The sequence below is a fragment of the Neolamprologus brichardi genome, chromosome 12, assembly GCF_056152115.1.
Source record: "Neolamprologus brichardi isolate AB-2024 chromosome 12, ASM5615211v1, whole genome shotgun sequence".
Lineage (NCBI taxonomy): Eukaryota > Metazoa > Chordata > Actinopteri > Cichliformes > Cichlidae > Neolamprologus > Neolamprologus brichardi.
This window is the reverse complement of record NC_142115.1, coordinates 2,883,240-2,904,642: the sequence shown is the minus strand read 5'-3', so window position 1 is coordinate 2,904,642 and position 21,403 is coordinate 2,883,240. Positions and strand designations below refer to the sequence as shown.

Here is a 21,403-nt window from a genome sequence, read left to right as displayed (position 1 = left end):
TTAACCTTGGTGGTCATTAAAATGTGTTCAGAATTTGCAAATTGATGATAATTCGCCTCCTAAATCGTGACACGCTGCTCTCACCTACATAAGCTGCCTTTATATAATAAAAGTAAAGTATCTGTATTGGCAACACTGGCCCTGTTTTTACTTGGTGTCGTATTGATACCAGAGGAGACGTGCAGTCTGTGGGAAGTTGAACCCAGTGAATCCACGACGTGCCCCTCCTCCATCAGCTGATGACGGTCAACCCAAAGCTGGGCAGGAAGTGCATCTTGTGCCTGAAGCTAGTTGGAACATGAACGGGAGAAGCTCGTTTTCACGCAGCTTCTGGGATAACAAACTAAGCTTTTGACGGTAGGGAAACCGTTTCCGACACGACATATAAACGACATTACAGACATCGCTAGTACTCGCACCGAAGTACTCCCGTTTTTGTCTTGGTCGCAAAATATGAACGGCTGCTAATGTTAGCAGTCGCGTTAGCTTATTATTGAAGTTGTATGTATACGTGTGTGTTGGTAACTCGCTGCACCTCGTATTTAAGAAGTTGTCACCCTGATAGCTGACAGTTGAAATAACCGTTTCCCCCCCTAACATGTAGCAGAGCATAGTCAGCTAGTAGTTTAGCTATGTAGCAGGCAAACTCACGTATGTCAAGCTAAGCCAAGTGTCGTTAGGGGTGTCTTCGCCCCATCATTTCGTACCAAACTTCATGAGAGATTCGTTCAGTTTAATGTAGCTTCGCTGATGTAGTAATGTGCGTTTCTGCACTAACGTGTTTAGTCTGTTTGTAAACTTATCCTGCAAGTAAACATGATGTTTAAAACTAGATATGTTTAACAGGACTTCATAAACACAGTTCGAAGAATTATTCGGCTTAAAAAGTAATGATAAAAATATTTAAAAAACAAGCTTAGTAAAATAAATGCTGGGTTGATGTATGGCTCTTGTGTGTTAATCTGAAAAAAATAATTTCTAATTATTATTAGTGTCTATAAGAACACCAGTGTTTTTAAATGTAAGCATTTGCTTCTCCTTGTTAACTCTTAATAGTTGGTGTGAGTGACGAAGAAATTAAAGAGCTTTGTAATTTTATCATAGGCAGAAGTTTAATTTCACTTTCTCTCTGCTACCATGTTTCTAGGAAATCCCCTGAAAAAACGCCAAAGTGAAACTTGTTTTCTCTTAACTTCTGTAGAAAAAGGGGGGAAGAAACCCAACAAAGCATCCTGGGACATGGACAGTAGGAGAGGACGAGCGTGGGGGAAGCTTGTCAAAGTGGACTCCAGTGAAACTGTCCTGCTGTTCAACAGTGAATGCACGGTCGGCAGAAAAAAAGGTGGTTAAGTTTGACTGTGTTTGGGAACGAGAAACGATTGGCGTTAAATTCAATGCATTTTTTTTTGTTTGTTTTGCTTTGTTTTTATCTCCTTTTGTTTTGAAACGCTTAATTTTCCGATGCCTATTAACAAATGACAGTCCTGTCAGCAGCGCAGACGTTGCTGTCAGTGTCTGGAGCTTTTGAAACCTCCCCCTTGAAAACACAAAGCTTTCTTTTAGTGAACCAAACTTAGACAGGCTCTTGTGATGAGAACAAAAGACATCCATCGAGAACATGCGTGCAGAATATTAAGTAGATTTCTTTTTTTGTTTGGGTTTTTACTAAAGAAAAGGTTAGGTCTATAATTCCCCCCGTGTCTGCTTTTGTTGTCGAGTGCTTTTTGGGGGTCTGCCTTTTTGCAATGCAAAACTGCTAGGTTTAATTAGTTTGCTTATGTCTGGGCAGTGAATGATCTAAAAATGTCACAGCAGCACAATTTCAGGTATAACATGCGATGTTTTTAAAGGCTTAAATTAGGCTAAAGATTAAAAACTCAGTATAGACAGTATTGGATTAATGAAACATTGTTATAGAATGTTTGGTGGAGGGGGATTTAAAAATATGTTTGTGCTGTAATGGTTTACAGGTGCCTTTTATAGCCTATAATGTTCTCTCCAGATGGGCTTTAAAAGCAGAAAAACGAGTAATTTCTATATTTTCATGATAGCACTTTTTATTTTTTGTTTCCAGGATGTTATCTTTCCTTTCCAGCGAATAAACTTGTCTCAGGGGAGCACTGCAAGATTGTGAAAGATGAAAGCTCAGGGCTGGTGTGGCTTGAAGACATGAGGTACTCCAGGCTGAACTTTTGTACCACTCATATCATTTGCTTGTTTTCCCAGTGGGCCGAACTGAATATCATTATAAAAAATAATAAGCTCTGTGCTGCACCGTTGAGTAGAAATAAAACTCTTAGAAGAAGTTGGTTGAAAAGACACTGGGAGTTATCAGAAACGTGTACCACCAGGTTGAGAATGTCCTACTGGGATAGAGGGAGAAGAAAAAGGAGACACTTTAAAGCTCCTTTTCAGTCATTTGCTTTTTTCCATTAATCAGAGAGCATCGTAACTTGCTAGCCTATTATGGATTTTGTGATTTTAAACAATATATTAAGCCACCTTCCTGTTCTATAGGAATACAAGCAGTTGGCAGCCAGCTGAATCGAGTCCCCTCGAGATGGGCTCATTAAGAAAGACTCATTCAGACTGATGGCAACATGTAGGCATTTATAAATTAGACCGCAGTTGTTTGCAAACTTTTGACAGTCTGCCTGAGAGTGACTGCAGTCAGTACAAGTCAGACTGTGACTGTTTGCAGAAAGGTTGCCTTTTATCAGGTGACCTGTGTAATCACCTTGGAATCAAAAACTGTTGTTTATTAGGAGGCAGTTTTGTCAAGATAAGTGTGTTGATTTTTCAGTTGAGCTGATTTAATGTAAGTTTGTTTGGATGGTGGCACATGAGATGACTGCTTGTTCTATTCCCAGAGATTTTTCAATTCATTTAATAAAGTGTTGATATACGGAGGCCTGTATTGATACAATATGACCACAATATCACTCTGCTGGATAGGGCTGCCACGATTAGTCGACTATTAAAATCGTCGACGACTAATTTAATAGTTGACGCGTTGTTTGAAGCTTTGTAAGATCCCAAAAGACGCAGGAATAAGTAGTAGGATTTAAGAGTGTAATAATGAACTGAAACAGAAGATGGCAGCACTGCATGTACAAGGATGCCAGCTGCCGTTAAACCCCGAAGAAGAAGAAGCTCTGTCCCAGAATTCATAGCGCAGCCCAGCTCAGTTTCCAACAATGGCGGCAGCTAGTTAGTTTTAATATTATTATATATTATTCTTTCTGGGTCACAAAATAAACGTTTAACATATTTTCAGGCGAGAATGTAGCTGTGTAAACCTCAAATATCTGCTCAGTTTATCAAGACACCACATATTTTCAAAAGCGCTCCGACGTTTTCGGAGACGTCTGTTAGCCACTAGCTCGATAGCTAGCCGGGGGCTAGGCTCACTAGAGCCGTGAGAACACCGGACTCCCGGCAAATCGTTTTCAAACCCACCGCTGTCTTTCACTACTCAGGTTAAACATGATATATAAGTCACTTAGATAACTTAAAAAATGTTATTGTTTGGCTTTTTTTAGTGTTTTATTTGTTCCTGAGTAAATCTGTTTGGCTGAGATTACAGTTATAGTTTTTACACAGCTGAATAAACTCAAGCAGACAGCTGATTATCAGAAGTGTGAGATGCTCGAGATTATACTCCGGTGTCCTGTTATATTTTAGATAGCAAGGAGTTTATTAAACTTCACCGAAACAATTTGCAAACTTCATTAAAATTTAATAAACTATCATCTTGTCTTTATTTTAGTTAGCACATACCTTAAACACTTAAAGCTGTAAGCTAATGATAGTTATATTAGAGCAGATGCTGCTGGTGCAATAAGCTGTAGGTTGTACGTCCAATGGATGATGATCTGACTAGTCGACTATCAAAATAATCGTTTGTGGCAGCCCTACTGCTGGATCAGTTTTTCCCCCCGCTGCAAAAAAATGCACATCTTCACTACCTAGTACAAAAATGGGCAGTTCACACACTGAATATTTAATTGGGACCAAGTATGGTGTGCATCAGTTCATATTTGTTCATAATGCCCCTTTGTAAAGCAGACGTATAAGCAGTATAGTTAAATATCATGTCTGTCTGTCCGTAGCACTAATGGCACAGTGATCAACATGTCCAAACTGGTCAAGAAACAAACTCACATGCTGCAGAATGGCGATGTCATCTACTTTGTGTACAGGAAAAGTGAACCCGAACAAAGTGAGTTTTGAATTTGTGAACTATAACAATGATATATTATTTTGTATGTGTGTATATGAAGACAAAAACGCTGTGTGCTCTTGTCACCCTGTAGACATCGCCTATGTTTACCACTCCATCAAAATGGATCACACAGCTTCACAACACAATTATGGTGAGTACTTGAGTAGTTCCCCACAATTAATTAATTTAAAAGGAGCTAATTACACAAACCAGCCACAACACACAGCATTAAAACCACCTGGCTAATGTTGTGAAGGTACCTCTTTGTGCTACCAAAACACACTCAGGTTCTGGGAGCCCTGCCTATCCTTAAAGTGTCCTGTGGTGTCCAGAGCTGGTCGGTATCAGTGCTTGGTGGGTGGTACATGCAATGGGCTACTGTTCACCAGCAGCATATTACACAAAAGCAACAAAACGAGTCACTTCATCTGTCTGTGATTTTAATGTTGTGGCTGAACTCGGTAGATCTTTACTTCTGTTTGTTTTGTTAGTCATCTCCCACTCTGTACTCAGACTTCAGCCCACAGTCGTCCTCCTCCTCTTCCAGGTTCAGAGATGGCCCTCTCTGTAGAGCCTGTAATGCTCTCAAAGGCTCCTCGGGATGCAACTCAGGAGGAACCTCAACCCTCTACCTCTGCATCACACTTCTGCATTGAGACTGCTTACTCTTCTGGTGCCATGGCAACCACAGGCTCTCCTGTGACTGGTGGGTTCTCTACTCATGCACTTTTAAAAGGTTGGTGTGCAAAAGGACCGTGGGGATTATTCATACGATTAAAAATCACTCTTTAAAGTCTTACATTATGTACATTTACCGTTTGGAGCTTTTCTAAATTACTTTACGTCTTCAAATAGAAAAAAGAGTAGTTAACAGCCGCGTCTTTTGAATGAAATGGTAAATGGACCGCTTCTTATATAGCATGTTTCTGCTCTACTTGAACACTTGAGCTCTTTATACAACATGCCTCATTCACCCATTCACACAAGCACTCCTTTGTATGTCCAAGGGCTTTCTAGCTAACATTGTGATGATCCAGGAGCAGCCTTCCCAAGGATATGCTCTGGCACGCAGACTTTAGCAGCCAGCGGTCGAACCACCAACCTTCAGATTAATAGATGACCTGCTCCAGGGCCAAACACAAAAAGCAGTTTTTTCTGAAATATTACAATACCTAAATACAGATTTTACACAGTACTGAGCACTGATAGCACCTGCGCTTTCTCGCCCACTCTTCTGTCAGACAGCAAGCTGACACTCACACACTGCAGTGGGACACATTGCCTCGCCGACTCATTCACTCACTGCGCTGTTGTCTTATTTTAATTTTCTCATTTGCTCCGGTTACTTGTTTGGATTTGGTGTTAAAAACAAGTGCAGAGTCTCTCTGACCTGTTTTGGTGCATAAAGAAACCGATGGAACGCTGTTTCAAAATATTTCAGCTTAGGGCTGTTCGATATAATGATATATATCGGATGACGATATAAAAACGTCGTTTCATTTTACGCTATCGTTTGTTTTGTGGTGTCGCAAAATAAACTGTTTACGGCAATATTTTTTCATCTTCTGATGGTCACTGTAGTGGCTATATTAATAAAGTTCTCTCTTTCTCTTATATTTAATATAACCACACTACAGACAGACAAGCATTTGTTTTTATGTGTTGTCGTTAGCAACAACAACGGTAACACCATCGCGTGTCCGCTTGTTTATGTATAAACCTTTCACAATAAAGCTCAAGATCCTGTTGAGACTTTTCAAAATAAACTGAATCACGTGAAAGATGCAGATTATTTTCGGATGAGAAGCAAAAAAGAGCCGCCAGGTGCTAAAAAATAAACCTTAGACTCAAACGTTAGAACAGGCTTTTCCCCGCAGCACGCCGTGTAATAAATACTCACAAAGAAAACGGCGGCCGTTACAACTTATGTCTAAAAATGTATCGTTTCATGCATCGGTTAAAACACTCGACTCCAGCTACATGACGCGCAGCTGGAAACACTTCACGCAAGTTGAGCTGCCCGAGATTCACAAAATTTACAGAAAATGTTACATTTTTGTGATTTATATCGTTATTGGGACGATAGATGTCTTAATATCGGGATATGAGATTTTGGTCATATCGCACAGCCCTATTTCAGCTTTAAATCAAAGAACATTAAGATGAGAAACTCAAGTGTTGCAACTTCTGACAAAACAAAAAGCACCACATTCACATGCTTTTAGTTATCTTTTAATAATAATAATAATGATAATACACTTTACTTGAGGGCGCCTTTCAGAAACCCAAGGTCACCTTACAAAAAACACAATTAATAAAAGGAACAGTAGTCATAAAATACATAAAATAAGTTAAAATTACAAAACAGAGCGTGACAACAGATAAAATCAGCATTAAAGCGAATAAGCCAGTTTAAACAGATGTGTTTTGAGCTGTGTCTTTTAATAAATAATAACCCCCCCATGACCTCAGAAATGGTTTATTATGATATATAAATATTGAAATTCTACTCTGCCATAAGTCGTATTTGGTTCATTTTTTTGCTTTGTATTTACTCCAAGTAAGATCAGTAAAGCTGGAGGACAGTCTTTGTGTTGGTGTTTCAGGAAATGTATCTAATTGATCTCACTCAAGGATGGGTCATCAATTACAACATTTCTACACTGTAAAATATTAAAAGGGCTAATGTGAGGCATTTAGAATAAGACATCAGGCTGTTTACACATGACCAGTTAATTAGAAATAATTAGAAATTATAAGTGCACTTTATAAATTCCCCTAAATTGCAGTAAGTTACGAGATTTTCTCTCACTCAAACAACTACAGAGAAAGCTCCTGCTACTGGAAGGAGGGACAGATAATTAAATGGAGATGAGCTGCTGTACCTGCCTTTATCTGATATAATTTACCTCACCAACCAAATACAGGTGCAACAGATTCATAAAAAACGACAAATGCCATGTTCTTACATCATTTTCTATGTTTATAACATCAGCCTTGTTCTTCTTTCCACTCGTCACAGTTTTCTACTTCTAACTGATTTTTTCATACTGAAGGCTCATACTGGTTTGTGGCTTTGAGCTGGAGATAGTTTTACCTTTAGCCACTTTATCCTTGTTAGCGTGTTTTTAAATTTCCATGTTAATGAGGGAAAGTGATTTCAGCGTCTGATCAGGTTTGCTGTTAAGAATATTTTCATACTTTCATACATCCCGTAGGAACGCTGCGTTACTGCGTTACTAAAACTGATTTTTTTGCGAGAGTGTCTCATGACAGTGACGTAAGCGAGTGCGACGTTCGTGACAACAGCTGTGTGCAGATCAACAATGGATCATATATCGAGTGCAGGAGAGAGTATGAGCGTGCAGCGTTTAAAGCGTGGAAGTACTGACCTTACTTTGAGTTTGATTCCATAAAAAGTGACAAAAACATTAGTGTCCGTTGTGCGTGGGAAGAAAACTTCTTTTTACAGCGAAGAAAACCCGTAAACAAGCTCCGAGTAGCTACGACGTAATGGGAAACTCACAGAGAAACTCGCGGATTCTTCCACTGACCGCGGCACACCTGCACCAGGGTAAACCTCCGCCTACCCCACTCCTGCTTTACAGGTGAAAATAGAGCAACAGGACCGCTGAGTCTTTGATTTTATTTATTTTCTGCTGTGTTTTACTTGCATCTATTTGAAAGAGTGAGTGTAAACACAAAAAATATTTTATTTTATGTGCTGGAATGTGCAGAAAATAGGTTTAAATATTAAACAAATTTCTTCCAGTCAGAGAATGTTGCATATAATTAAATTTTTGCTTGATGCATAAAGTTAAAAGATTAAAACTAATAAAACAAGTTTTAAAAAGAGACTTTTCCATTTGATTACATTTTGTATGATGATTATGCAGAAAAAGTAGAATTGGGCTGAAAGATCTATCACTTTATCACCTATTCAGGTTGTAAATCGTGTTTTTAAAAAGTAACTAAGTAATTAATTATTTTTGAAAATAAGTAATCAGTAAAGTAACGGGATTACTTTTTTGGGGAAGTAATCGGTAATTAGTTACTGATTACGTTTTTCAAGTAACTTGACCAACACTGGTGTTGAGCATCTGATATATGGGAGGGTGACCAGCCGGTTGGTCTGACTGAGAACACTGATAATTGGTCAGTCAGTGCATCTCTATTAGGAAAAATAGCAGCGTTTAATAAAAGTGTGTTTCAGATAAATTCTGCATTTGAGGTATACAAAGACCCTTGTGCCTGCTGCATGGACTAACTACAGGATCTTCAGATTGCTTTGGTGGGAATAGTGTTCTGTGGTCACGGCTCTCAGAGGTTTGTTGCAGGGAACTCCTTAGAAAGACAACAATACTATTTTCTCCAGATGAGACCAGTAAAATATGTGTTAATTGCTAAGCAGTAGAGATGCGATTTGGTGGCTTTCTGTACTTCTGAGCAGAGAAATGTCAGCAGTTTTCTCCTGTTTTTGTTCCGTAGCTTCAGCTCGTTGATGGAGAGAGTCCAATAAACTTGGACTAAAACTGGCATTCCCATTTTCCCAATTTCTCTAATTCCTCTGGAAGGCAGCCACCAAATAGGTTATATTGATATAGTCCCTGTGTAGTTTGTTTTAGCTGTCTAAAGTCTGATTGTTATTGCTTTAAAAAATTCTAATATTGCAGGTGTTTAGTAAAATATAGTTGTAGAAATGAATATTAAGAATAATAATAATGTAATTGCTCTGATATAAATTGGTACCAGCAGCTCATGTGTTTTGACAGTGTGACGGATGATTAACTGCTGTAGAGGAGCAGACAGTGAGCTGTGATGACTCTCTGATTACAGTTAGTGAGGGAAGAAGATGATTTACAGCTGATCAATACTGAACTTCACGCTAATTCAGCTTTATTGTTTGACACGTGTCCAGCTGGTCATTATTGATTATATCTGGCCCAGTGTTTAACTGCCATTGCTGTCTGCTTTAATCTGCTTTGTGTATTGATTTGTTTGTCAATCTTGAAATCTTAGGTTCAGAATACTCCGCAGTGCCATTTTCTTTACAGTCGCTCTCTGCAGTAAATAAACAAAGATAACTATGGTAAAAGAAGCTATCCTCAGCAGAGTTATGGTCAATAGTAAGTCAATAGAAGTCATTTCATCCATGTTTTGCCAGAACACAAAAGGCCAATGAGAATAACACCATGAACCAATCACGTGGCTGGAATAGTTGGTCATCTCAGGTTAGGCTAACAGATCAGCTCCATGGAAACACTTGTGTTACCTGCGCACATCTTGTACACCCTCAGCTGTTTAACACCTGCTCATTATTCGGGACACACAACCATGTTAGCCGGTCACAGATTACCAAGGGAAACCGTCTGCTCAATAGAACCTCACAATATGACTTGATTTTATTTTTTTAATTCAAACTAAGTAAATGTTCCTTAACTTACACCAGCTTAGATAGCTGGGCTGCTGGTACCTTGTGTTCACACTCAAAATAACTTCCCTGATTTAAAAAGAATAAATGTGATTTTAAAAAGAGAACAGTCTGAAAGTCTAATAAAAAGCCAGGTTGGTAAGTAAGTGCTGTTCATTTTTTCAGCATGACACGTTTGTTGTAGGTTAGAGCAGAGGTCTCCAACCTTTTTTGCACCACGGACCGGTTTATGCCCGACAATATTTTCATTGACCGGCCTTTAAGGTGTCGCGGATAAATACAACAAAATAAAACTAGTACCTGTACCGAAAAAAATAAAATTTATTCATAACACACGTGAAAAGACCCAGGAAAACCGATAAAAACGATAACAAAATAACGCTGAAAACCGATAAAAACCCTGAAAACTAGACATTTCACACCTGAGCCTCAACTCTCGCGGCCCGGTACCAAACGACTCACGGACCAGTACCGGTCCGAGGCCCGGGGGCTGGGGACCGCTGGGTTAGAGCACTTGGAGTTGATAAGTGTCTTAACATAGAGCTGCAGTGCCGACCAGCGTGTCTGAAGTTTGATGGGATTAAAGACTCATAAAAAAGTCACGCTCACCATCACTAAATTCACTTAACTGCAAATGTGATCTCGGCAACATTACAGAACAATGCTTACGTCAAAAATAAATGGATTTAGTAAACTGGACACTTGTGTCATACTTTGCCACCACATCAGGTTTCTGGTCAAGTAGCACAGCTGATCCATGTACGAGCCTCACTGACCACCTCGTTTATATAATACGGCGCTTGTGTTTTTCAGAATTTGTATTTGTTTATTTATGTATTATTTATTTACTTGAACCACAGTTGACTGAATATGTCTGCTAGTTTGCTTTTGTTTATCCTTGAAAGTTTGTGGGAGTATTTAAAATACAGTTGTAAAATGTTCTACAGTATAATTTTCATGTTCCACTTGTGCTAAAAAAATATATATATATAGAGAGAGAGGGATAGTCATGTATTGGTTGATCCAATAAATTTAGACCAGACTAAACTTAATTGGATAATGTTGTAATCTGTGGTCTATTAAAAACAAGTAGTTTAGAGTATTGAAGTCATTATTTGACCCACAACTGTTGTTCTTTTGTCTCATTAGGCCAAACTAACGATCCAACCACTACACAGGAGGAAGAAACAGAAAACCCGGAGCCAAAAAGCAAGAGGAGGAAAACTGATGATGGTTAATGAATATGTTACTTTGAGATTAAACTAGATTCCCTTAACTTCTCTGATTTTGTCAGAGCCGTCATGTTCCAAGCCACATTTCATTTTAATCTCACCCTTTGTGTGTGTTCTGATTTATAATGTGCACCTACTGTGTTTACAGATAAATCTTATGAATTAGGTGTGCCGTGCAGCTCAAGGCCAGAAGTGGTTAGTTCCTCAAAACCACCAGTAGAAGGGACTAAGACGGATAAGATGGAGGAAAGCTTGACATGTGTTATCTGCCAGGACCTGCTACATGACTGTGTCAGGTGACCTGATTTATTTGTTTTTTCTTTCATGTTTAAGTTACAATAAAAAAAGGTGCTTCTGCCCAACAGTATATGTGGCAAAAATAGGGTTTGTGCAATTCTAACAAGCTTGAAACAAAGCACACAGACCTGTCGCTCGCTTTAGCCTCTTTTCTACTGGTACTTAACTAGACTACTCAATTTCAGTCGCTTTCCATTACAATTGAACACTATCTAAGTGTGCGTGAGATCGCTATAATTTCTGCCTTTAGGTAGAAACCAAGAACAGTAACAGGTGGTCACATTTCCCTAAATGAAGCCGTTGGATGGAGCTGTAAAACCTGCACGGTGCATATTACCCTGTCCAGGTGTAGTGCAGCTATGGTAGTCGTTTGCAGCGATATGAAAGTAGCTGCATGTAGATAGCAGGTAGCTATACTTTCTATTGGAGGTAGAACAAACAATAGTCCTTTATGTGCCTGGTCCAAGGTGTTTAGAGGGATGTGAGTAAGCAGTATGGTGGAAACCAAGTAGAAAGTCTCACCAGGGTGCTTCCTCATTTACCTCCAGCAATGCTCATGGAGCAATGACTAGGATCATTATTAAATGGTAGAACCTGGTTAATCTCTTTGCAGCTTCCAGCTGTTTAGCAGCTTCCAGCTGTTGGGAATGTCTGATCCTATGCCAATAAAAGTGGGTTTGTTTTTTTTCTTTTTTTCCTGTAGTTTGCAGCCTTGCATGCATGTCTTCTGTGCCGCCTGCTATTCCGGCTGGATGGAACGCTCTTCCCTTTGCCCCACCTGCCGCTGCCCTGTGGAGAGGATTCATAAAAACCACATTCTCAACAACCTGGTAGAGGCCTACCTCATCCAGCATCCAGGTGCACACATGGACCCCTTTCTTTAAGTCTTATTTTGCTCTTTGCACTCAGCCACTGTAAACCTGCACAGATTTTTATCTTTTTGTGTACCATTGATGAAGAACGAGAGATCGGCGCACTTAACTTTACTTGATTTCCTTAATGAGCTCATTCTAAACAAACTGTCCCACAGAAAAGTGTCGCAGCGAGGACGACCTGAAAAGCATGGACAGCCGTAACAAGATAACTCAGGACATGTTGCAGCCAAAAGTTGAGCGCTCTTTCTCTGATGAAGAGGGCAGTTCAGATTACCTCTTTGAGCTCTCTGATAATGACAGTGACTCCTCAGATATCAGGTAATAAATCAGTCATCGGTGATAAACCTGACATGTAGTTTTGTTTCTTCTCTTGTTTCAAATCACATTTTTCTGTAAAATAATTTTAGATAAGTGTTGTAGCGAATAAAATCTTATCGTGATGGCTCCTTGTCTCCAGTCAGCCTCTGGTGATGTGCAGACAGTGTCCTGGCTACAGGAGTGATGTGAACCAGCTCCTCTTTGCTTCGAGCTCAAGCTACTGGTTCCCCGGTCTGCCAAGTCTACAGCCGATGCCTCCACCTCCCAACCCAGTTAGTGAGGAGGCGGCTGCAAAGGCCTCAGCAGAGATGCCCTCAACATCCTCGGATAATAATGAGTGTAAGTTAGATGAAAAATCAAAGATTTGAGGAAATGTAATAAAATAACTGCTATTGCTCTGCTATAGATGCCATCGTGTCACCACATAAATAGGCGTCTTTGTGGTTGGCACTCTAATACCAAACGCGTTAAACAAGAATGATTGTGTGGTCAGACAGTGATTGTTAAAGCCCACTTTAGCACAACAGCAACATTTCTCCTGATTTGCTAACACATCTTGGCTCTTGTCCAACACTTCTTTCCTGCCTGCAGCTCCTCAGGAGTACCGCTGCCCCCCTCAGGGCTGCCATCTCATATGCACCTGCTGCCTCCAGCCAATGCCAGACAGACGGGCTGAGCTCAGCAACCAGCAGCTTATTGCTCAACAATGTGAGTGGCATCAACACCTGTTAGCGCGTCTGCTGAAATGTAACGTCTGCGTTGACTGAATATGATTGACTACAATTTGACTGTCACTCAGAAATTTGCATGCAACTACAGTGAAATGCAAAGAGATCATCTCAGATAATATGAGACTGTAAGCCGGTGCACAGTGGGCTGTGTAAGGCTGCTCTGTTTATGTAGCCTTGTGGTGTGTATTCTATATAGAATCGACTGATGGCTAAATTCCAAATTTGTGAGCCATATCATATCTATAAATAGACTTTTTTGCACCTTAGATGGATGATTTGTGGTGTTTTGGCAGGTGTGCTGTGCCAACGACCTTTCTGTCATATGTACTGGGGTTGCCAGAGGATCGGTTGTCAGGGCTGTCTGGCTCGATTCAGTGGTATGTATCTGTTTGAGCGAAATAGCTCCAGGATATCCTGTGTTCACTGTAAACTTTCAGCCTTGTGGGATTTGTTTTGGCCTCTAATTGAAAGGACTAAATCCTGAATAGTGCCCAAATCCAATATTTGTATTTTTCTTTTTTCCTATTATATGAACGATGTTTACAAAAATCCTAAACACTAGACGTAGCATTATTTTATGGTGGATACAGTGTATGATCTAACACTCTGAAAATGTATTATTATTAGAGGCATTAAACTATAACTGGTATGTTTTTCAATAATAAGAGTTCATTAAGTACAGTACTGTAGCAGCTAAACAGTTGAGATAAAGTATTGGGGTGCAACAATACACAAAATTCACGGTTCGGTTTGGTTTGATACTTTGGTGTCACGGTTCGATATTTTTTTGATACAAAAAAAATGTTCATGCCTTTTTAATTTGTCATTTATTAAAATTATAAATATATATTTTAACTCAAAAGTACAGTTTTTAAATTTAATGTTGCTGAAACAACAAAGTAATAAAAAATAAATCTGATGGAGAAATCCCTCATCTTTGGAAAAGAGAGTTTATTACAGAGAAATGTCTCTTTCCAAAATAAAAGCTATACTATAAGCTTCTTCTGGGCTATATTCTCAGCAGCATATTAAACATATCAGGTCCCCATAAGGAGAATCATGTGCTAACGGCTGTCTAAATGACTCGGGTAAAGTTTGTAGCATGCTGCTTGTTGTTTTTGTCTGCTTCCACTTGTCTTTGCACTAGGATGATGTCGGAGTAAATGTGCAGTCATATTCGTTGTGTTCCCACTAGTGCTGTCAGCCTGATCTGAAATGACGTTAACGCCACAACACGGCAAATCTCCGTTAACGAGCTACCGCGATCGCCCCGTGCGTGGGGCTGGACGGCCAACACGTTAACGAGCTAACTGCGCTAACACACTAGTTCCCACCAATGTAATTGAGCATTGCATGACACATCCAACATACTGTTTTACTTTAGTCCATGACTCGCTTACCTTCAGGGTCATACTTCACATGAAAACCAAAATAGTTCCAAAGGCCAGATCTGAATGAGGGTGGGGGAGGTTCAATTTGCCATGTTGCAACGAGCTTAGCTTCTGTCTCGCTAGCTTGCCCTGCGCTCAGTGAATCTGCGTTCGACTACTCCGCCTAGGCTGCACTGTTGAGCGCAGATCCACTGAGCGCTCAACACAGACAGCATCGTCAGAAGGAAAGTTGATAAAATAAATTTTGTATTGTTCGTTACATATACGTACCGAACCGAAAGCACTGTATCGAACGGTTCAATATCAATACGAGTATTGTTGCACCCCTAATAAAGCACTACTACTACTACTTCATTAATTTCAATTAAAATTTGAAATGGTCTGAGAACTGTGAATCAGCGAATTCATTAGTGTTATTATTATGTTGGCAATTAAAATCCCCTTTGCATTTTTCAGACCTCAACCTGACTGACAAATGCCTGGATGGTGTGCTGAACAACAACAACTACGAATCGGAGGTCCTGCGGGTAAGATGGACTTGTATTCATTGTTTTATGAGTCAGTATTTTCGTTGACCACTTATTTACAGTGCAATAGTTAACGCAGTGGTGTAAAGCACCAAATAAATGCAGTCATCTTACAACCTGTGACCTGTACGTCAGCATGTACTCTTTCCATCCTTCCACCAGAACTATTTATCCTCCAGGGGGCAGTCTTGGAAAGATCTGCTGAAGGACTCTTTGCAGGGTTTGCAGCAAGGAAGCTACCTTCTGACAGGTGAGTGCTGCACATGCACTATACACAGTGCTGTTTAAAATCAGAGCAATAACACTCAATCTTCTCTCAGATTGTCGTATCTCTGCAAACGCCATCCTGTGTTTCTGCTGTGGCCTGCGAGCCTTCAAGGAGCTGGCCTACAAATACAGACAGAACATCCCTTCATCTGAATTGCCAGGTCAGAAAATCCTACTAAATAATTTGTGACAAAAGTTCAAGTGCTCCTTTTTTTTATTATTATTTTTTTTAAAAATATATGTAAACCTTTGCTGCACTGTACTAACCTCATTAAATATTCTGTCTTCAGCTACTGTAACGTCTCGTCCAGACTGTTACTGGGGACGTAACTGCCGCACGCAGGTGAAGGCGCATCATGCAGCGTAAGTCAGTGAAACTGAAGTTGCTGACACTATGTAATGTAATGTCATTTAGATTTTCTCTTGCTGTCAGTAGATCTAATTAAAAAAAGCTGCTGACCAGCAAGAAGTGCAAAACCGTCATCGTTGTCATCATTATAATGCCATGAGCCCAGCTGCACACAGCAACCCAAAGCAAATGCACTGTAACACTAATATGTGCCCCGCTTTTCTATTTGATATGATATGCATGCATAATGATAATTGTATATTGGACGTCAAATGGATAACATTATGCAAATTGAGTTTGTTTGCTGTTTCAGATCAGCTTCTATGCATTTATACGCTTATTTTGAATAGTTACAGCTTGGTTAGGTACTGATAGGCTAATGCCAAGTACTTATTTATATTAGTAATAAATATATGGAAGCACAGTGCATTCACTTGATAAAATAGTGTGTCCCGTTTGCCTAAAATAACAAGATAATTATCCCAGAAATTCAGATTAATGACCCCAGCTCTAGTGCAGTTGGAAACGCTGGGAGATGGCGGCATCTTTGAGTGATCCTGATGGTGTTGTTACAGGTTGTCTAGCAGATGTAGCAGTGTTTCTCAATATGGCGTTAAGATGTATAACGGTGCATTACACTCGATTAAAACATTAGAGCTCCAAGACACCGTGGTGTTGTTCACTCCTCTTGCCACTAGGTGGAGTCCTTGTATAAACTGCCAGATAGTTCTTCACGTTTTAAAGATCTGTGCCAGCTTGTTTTGGTTCCTCTCACCTCATTTGACATTTGCCTTTACAAGCAAATCTTATCTCACTTCTCCCCCCCTCTTTATTTTAATTTCAGGAAATTCAACCACATCTGTGAGCAGACGCGTTTCAAGAGCTGAAGCAGCAGCGTGGCTCGTCTTCCCTCAGTCGTGTCAAATTGACATAACTGAACATCTCGTACATTTGAGGAGGCACAATCACTTTTTGCATCCATTGTTGCTAAACCGCCTTATGCAATGATCCCAGTCAGATATTACAATCAAGTCTCTACAGCAGTGGCAACGGTGTCTCTTCAGTAACACTATGCACATTCATATAGAGTTAATTGCAGAGTTCAGAAATGTGTGACGCTGCTTCTCGGAGTGAAGACCTTAATAGATAATTTACACAATGCTGCCGTTTAAATTCTCATCTGTTTTTCTTACATTATCTGCCATAAGCGGGTAATCAACTATTATTTGCCTGAGCAGCTCATTTATTTGTAAGGTGAAGTAATTAAGTTCTCCCTAATAAATCTGTCCTCCAGCATGTGCAACAAAAAATAATGCGAATAAGGCAATCTGTATGGATTAGAGCCATACATGCTTACAAGCGCTTTCTATGTACCCCCTTAGCCTGGGTAGGTTGAGGCTTAATAGCCCTTATGTGTATTGATGTTCATTAGCTCTTACTCGGTGTAGAATCCAGAGCTTCCTACAACATGATGCTGATGAAAATATGTTGATGTCATTAGGGGGAAACAATGATGAATAGTGTTAAGTAACAGAAATTGTATCATGTTTATTGGGCCAAGAGAACCAAAACTGCTGAATTTAAACAATATTATTAAATGTAAATGCCCAACCTCCAAGGGTCTTTTTCACAAGGGCATTAGTCTGTTCCCAGGCAAAGGTGAAAAGCCATTAATAAGCAGCTCTCACATAATGGTGTAGATTTGTAATCCCATGTGATATCTGTGTAGGACTTTGTCTGTGGGTCGGGGATGATTGAGTTGTAACACTGTCAGAGGGCCTGGAGGCCTCTGTTGTGTGCTTTTGCTCTGGATAATCATCTCCAAAGTGATTAAAGTATAGTAGGAGGAACGCGTGGGAAGGGCTAATCTGTGATGAAATGCACGGTTGCGTAGAACAGAGGCAGAAATAGATTGCACTCCAAGCAGCTAGTAATAGTTAAATCTTTTAGTGGCATGGAGGTTTGATATACTGCTCCTGCAGCATGCAGTTACTGAACAGTTGTGCCAATACAAACACAACAGTGCATCCTGTTGTAAAGTTGTCATTTGCAGTGATTGCAGCTACGTGTTATTAAGGCTTTCCTTAGTTGACTTTGTTGGAGTTTGTCCAGTTTTTCTCTGGTTCTTTCCTCAGGTACAGAAAGCTGCTGGTTTTTGTTTTATTTGCAGTATAACCATGTTTGGTGGTTCAAAATCATGTTGAGTCCTATTGAATCCAGTGACCATTTGTTCATCATCACCCAAGTGTCAGAAACGCATGCAAACATGCACAGAGAACTTTTGATGTCTACTGTAAAGGTTGACAAATCAGCCTCTTATGGCCTTATTTAGTGTGGCCAGATTTAAGCGTGCACACTCATAGGGGCCTTATATATTTAAATACAAGGATAAAGGAGTAGTCTTTAGTTGACTTTTACCTAGAGTCACTGTAGAAAGTGCTGGAGGATGATGTAGAAACATTAATGTAGTACATTTTGTGTGAATTCACTGGTGGTATTGTTTTTCTACATTTCTGTAGTATTTTAGTTGACTTGAAGAGAAAAAAAATCTTAGTGTTTATTTTTTACTGCTAAGAATCTTTGCACATATTGTCGGCTCATTTTTATTTTGCTGGATTATATCGAGCATCATGGGAAAACTGTCTGTATCCAGTGTATGGGATATAAGTAAGGCTCATAAACTCTGATGAGTAATCATGAAAACTTCCATTCCTTACTGAGATGTGAAGGAGAAATGCAGTAGCCAAGAAAAATCTCCTTGATAATTTGAATCAGTTGTTCATGTGTGGTTTATTAAGATGAACATTTTCTGTGGTTAATGTGGATGAAACGTGTCGTTTGGGAATCATCAGGTTTTCATTAGCGTGCTGATAGAAAAATTGAATTGTGAATGGGGTGTTCTCCTGGCCTCTGCCTGAGCTCCTGATTTGAATTTGTTACATTAGTGGTTTAGGTGTTTCTTGTCCTTTCTTTTACCCCCTCTGTTATGGTGCGTCTACGTTAGCATTCCTCAGCAGCTCAGGCCCTCAGCACAAGCCCGGTCGATCCCCTGATAGAGTGGTGGAGTTTTAATTATTCCCTACAGGAGATCTGGGGACCCTAAGCCAACAACAGTCCCAAGCCGCTCCAATCAGGAATTAGTATTAGAGGACTTTGGAGAAGTGCTTTGCATTCTCCCTTGAATGGTGTGTGTTTGGGGGGAATGATTGTTATGTTGTGTACTAAGGCAAATATTTACTCACTTTGTGTGCAAAAGTCTGGACCAAGCTGCTCAGCAGTATGGAAGAGGCAGGTTTCATTCTACCTCATCACAGCTCCCAGGAAAGTGGGAACAAACAGGCATCTGTCACAGTAACATCAGCTAAGAGCTGGGCATCTGTCGGTGTGAGAGATGAACGAATTTTCAGATGCCTGAAAACTATTTGCAATGCACTATTTGAACAATTAGTCTGGACTATAATCAACTGCTAGTGTGAGCAGCACTAGGCACATGCAGAAAATGTTTGGTTTTCATTATGAGAAGTCTCTTCACACTATGTTGTATTCTACAATTGTCTTTGAAAAATGCGTATGGATCTGATTTTGCTGTTAATCTTTACCATTAAAAAAATGATACCTGAAAGTAAAAACTGACTTGCTTTTGTGGAGTTTCTGTAACCTTTAAATATGTGATTTCAGTGCAAATCTTCATTCTGACTACGTACACGGGTATTTTTGAAAACGGAGATTTTCCGTTTTCGTTTTAAAAAATAATCCCGTCCACAGGTAAAGGCAGAAATGAAGGAAAACGCTGTTAGGAACATGCCAAAGCAGCAGGTGGCGCTATATTCCTAACCGTGTAGAAATGTTGGCCAATCAGAAGTCTAGAAGCCTCGGCGGGAAAAAGTAAACAAAGCTGGGGCATAGAAGCAGAACCGAGTCGTATGTGTGGAGGGACAGTAACTGTGTGTGTATATGTAAGCATTTAAACACTGCAGAGAGAACAAGTAACAGTAACAGTATTGTAGAAATTCATTTCACCGAAACAACGTGACGCACAGTGTGACGTCAAAAAATGCGCACATCTTTGACGCTGCGTTTTCTCCGTTCTTGTCGTCCACATGAAAATGCAAAAACGGAGTTTTAGAAAATATCCACCCTGGCCGGAGTTTTTAGAAATCTCCGTTTTCAGTGACCAAAAACGCCGTTTACGTGTGGACGAAAGGTGCAAACGCATAGAAAAATCTGCGTTTTCAAAAATACCCGGGTACGTGTGGACGTAGCCTTTGAATGGTTTCAAACAAGTTTTTACTCTGTGTAGCTCTGAGTTAATCAACAACAAGCTGCAAATGATATTGCCTTTATTAAAACTTTACATTTATTCATACTTTCTTTTTTTAAAATACTATTGTGAATGCTAGTTCTGTCTTTATGCTATGTAATGGTGTATATTGGTACTTAATATGCTTTTATTTTGATTTCCCTTTTATAATCCAGCATCAGTCTTAGGGGTACACACTGAATGCCTGAACTGTTGTAGCATTAATATAAATGTATCATCTATACTGTGTAGAACACTTTTAGGTAATATGCAACTAAGTATTTGCTACGATGTACTAAAGAAGCGTCCCCATGAAGAAGATCAAAAAAAGAAAGCAAACAGCTGGCACAGGAAGAAGAAAATCCACAATAACAGAGCTAATGAAAACAGTGCCGTGGTTGGAGTTACAACTCACTGAAAGGTGCGAAACAACAAACTTTATAAAAATAGAAAAACTACAGTGAGAATAATATGCATGTATACCATCAGGAAGCTACAGGAGATGCAATTCTGTAAGAGTTGATTTTGGAAATTAAAGGAGTAAATGAGATGTATCCCAGTGACACTAAGAGTTCAGAAATGCAGAACTGGCCCACCAGAGTCCCTGCTCATCACCATCGTGTCACATCTGGTTGGTCACACTGCACAGCCCTGTGGACACGCTGAGAGACGGCTGGCTGCTGTCGACTGCGTTCGACTCGCTGGAGGAGAGTGAACCAACCCCTCCTGACACCTGGCTTCCCCAAAGCCTCCACTCTGCTCTGGGCCTCTGGGAGCCGAGGTTGGTGCTTCCTAGAACAGGCGCCTTGTCTTCGCATGTCCCTGTAACCAGCCCGTTGAGCAAAGCAGATGCGGAGGTCTGCTCCAGATGTTCGGCTGGGACCAGAGGCTGCCGGTCCTCTTCCTCAGAGATGGCAAACACAGGCACGCTGATGTGATCACCCTCACCTGGGAAATCTCGAGCATGGCCACTCTCAATTTGACACTGAGGGGAGGAAGAGGCTCTAGAGACTGGCTCTGAGGAGGAGGAGCCCGGAGCCTTCGCCAGGTCTGCTGTCGCTGAGAGGAGGCCAAAACACAGCCCTGTGAACCGAGGACGTCGCAGGTTGCTGGTGGAGTTGAGGCGCCGCTGTCTTTGGGCAGGCTGCGTGAGCGGATAGGAGGCATTGCTGATGGATGAGTCTGAGGCTGTGCTGGTATCTGCCTTGCCTTCCAGGTGAACATCAGAGAAAACCTTCCTGCTGTCGCCACCTCTGCAGTTAGCAACCAAACTGGATGGAGTCTGGAACGATATCCACAATTAACAGACTTTAATTTAACCAACTGGTGATGGAAAATCCTGCTTGTTCACAAAGTTTTCCTAAACTGCTCATTTTACATTTCATGAACATTCTTCAAGGGTCAGTTCATCCAAATCATATTTTACGTAGTCTGTTGGTAGAATCTGACCATTCAAGTAG

At 40.3% G+C, this 21,403-nt stretch overlaps 2 protein-coding genes across 7 annotated transcripts in view; one reads left to right on the top strand and one right to left on the bottom strand.

Annotated features, from left to right (window-relative positions):
- Positions 1-217: 217 nt before the first annotated feature.
- chfr (checkpoint with forkhead and ring finger domains, E3 ubiquitin protein ligase) lies at positions 218-19,272 on the top strand. 3 transcript variants are annotated; one of them, XM_006805442.3, is made up of 18 exons: positions 218-357; positions 1,202-1,342; positions 2,075-2,174; positions 4,113-4,222; positions 4,317-4,376; positions 4,773-4,931; positions 10,806-10,889; positions 11,037-11,184; positions 11,889-12,043; positions 12,216-12,378; positions 12,518-12,717; positions 12,970-13,086; positions 13,403-13,486; positions 14,957-15,027; positions 15,190-15,277; positions 15,348-15,455; positions 15,585-15,657; positions 16,488-19,272. In XM_006805442.3, exons 2-18 carry the CDS (start codon positions 1,240-1,242, stop codon positions 16,528-16,530), a joined length of 1,866 nt encoding a protein of 621 aa, XP_006805505.2. In that variant the 5' UTR covers positions 218-357; positions 1,202-1,239; the 3' UTR covers positions 16,531-19,272. The 3 variants fall into 3 exon arrangements, with proteins under 3 accessions (XP_006805505.2, XP_006805506.1, XP_006805507.1); XM_006805443.3 differs by having other exon boundaries at positions 4,773-4,961; XM_006805444.2 differs by having other exon boundaries at positions 248-357; positions 1,148-1,342; positions 4,773-4,961.
- Positions 19,273-19,987: 715 nt separating this feature from the next.
- The window catches only part of si:dkey-112e17.1 (uncharacterized), a 28,396-nt gene continuing 26,980 nt past the window's right edge, over positions 19,988-21,403 (bottom strand). For all 4 annotated transcript variants that reach the window (XM_006805446.3, XM_006805445.3, XM_035914179.2 and 1 more), the window contains exon 7: positions 19,988-21,225. In XM_006805446.3, coding sequence (XP_006805509.2) covers positions 20,566-21,225 — 660 coding nt within the window. In that variant the 3' untranslated portion in view covers positions 19,988-20,565. The remainder of the gene's footprint in view (positions 21,226-21,403) is intronic.

Coding starts and splice junctions, on each gene's coding strand:
- chfr (XM_006805443.3), top strand. CDS start 1,240: ATGGACAGTAGGAGAGGACGAGCGTGGGGGAAGCTTGTCAAAGTGGAC. Junction 4,223..4,316: donor GAAAAGTGAACCCGAACAAA/GTGAGTTTTGAA, acceptor GTCACCCTGTAG/ACATCGCCTATGTTTACCAC. Junction 10,890..11,036: donor GAGGAGGAAAACTGATGATG/GTTAATGAATAT, acceptor CTGTGTTTACAG/ATAAATCTTATGAATTAGGT.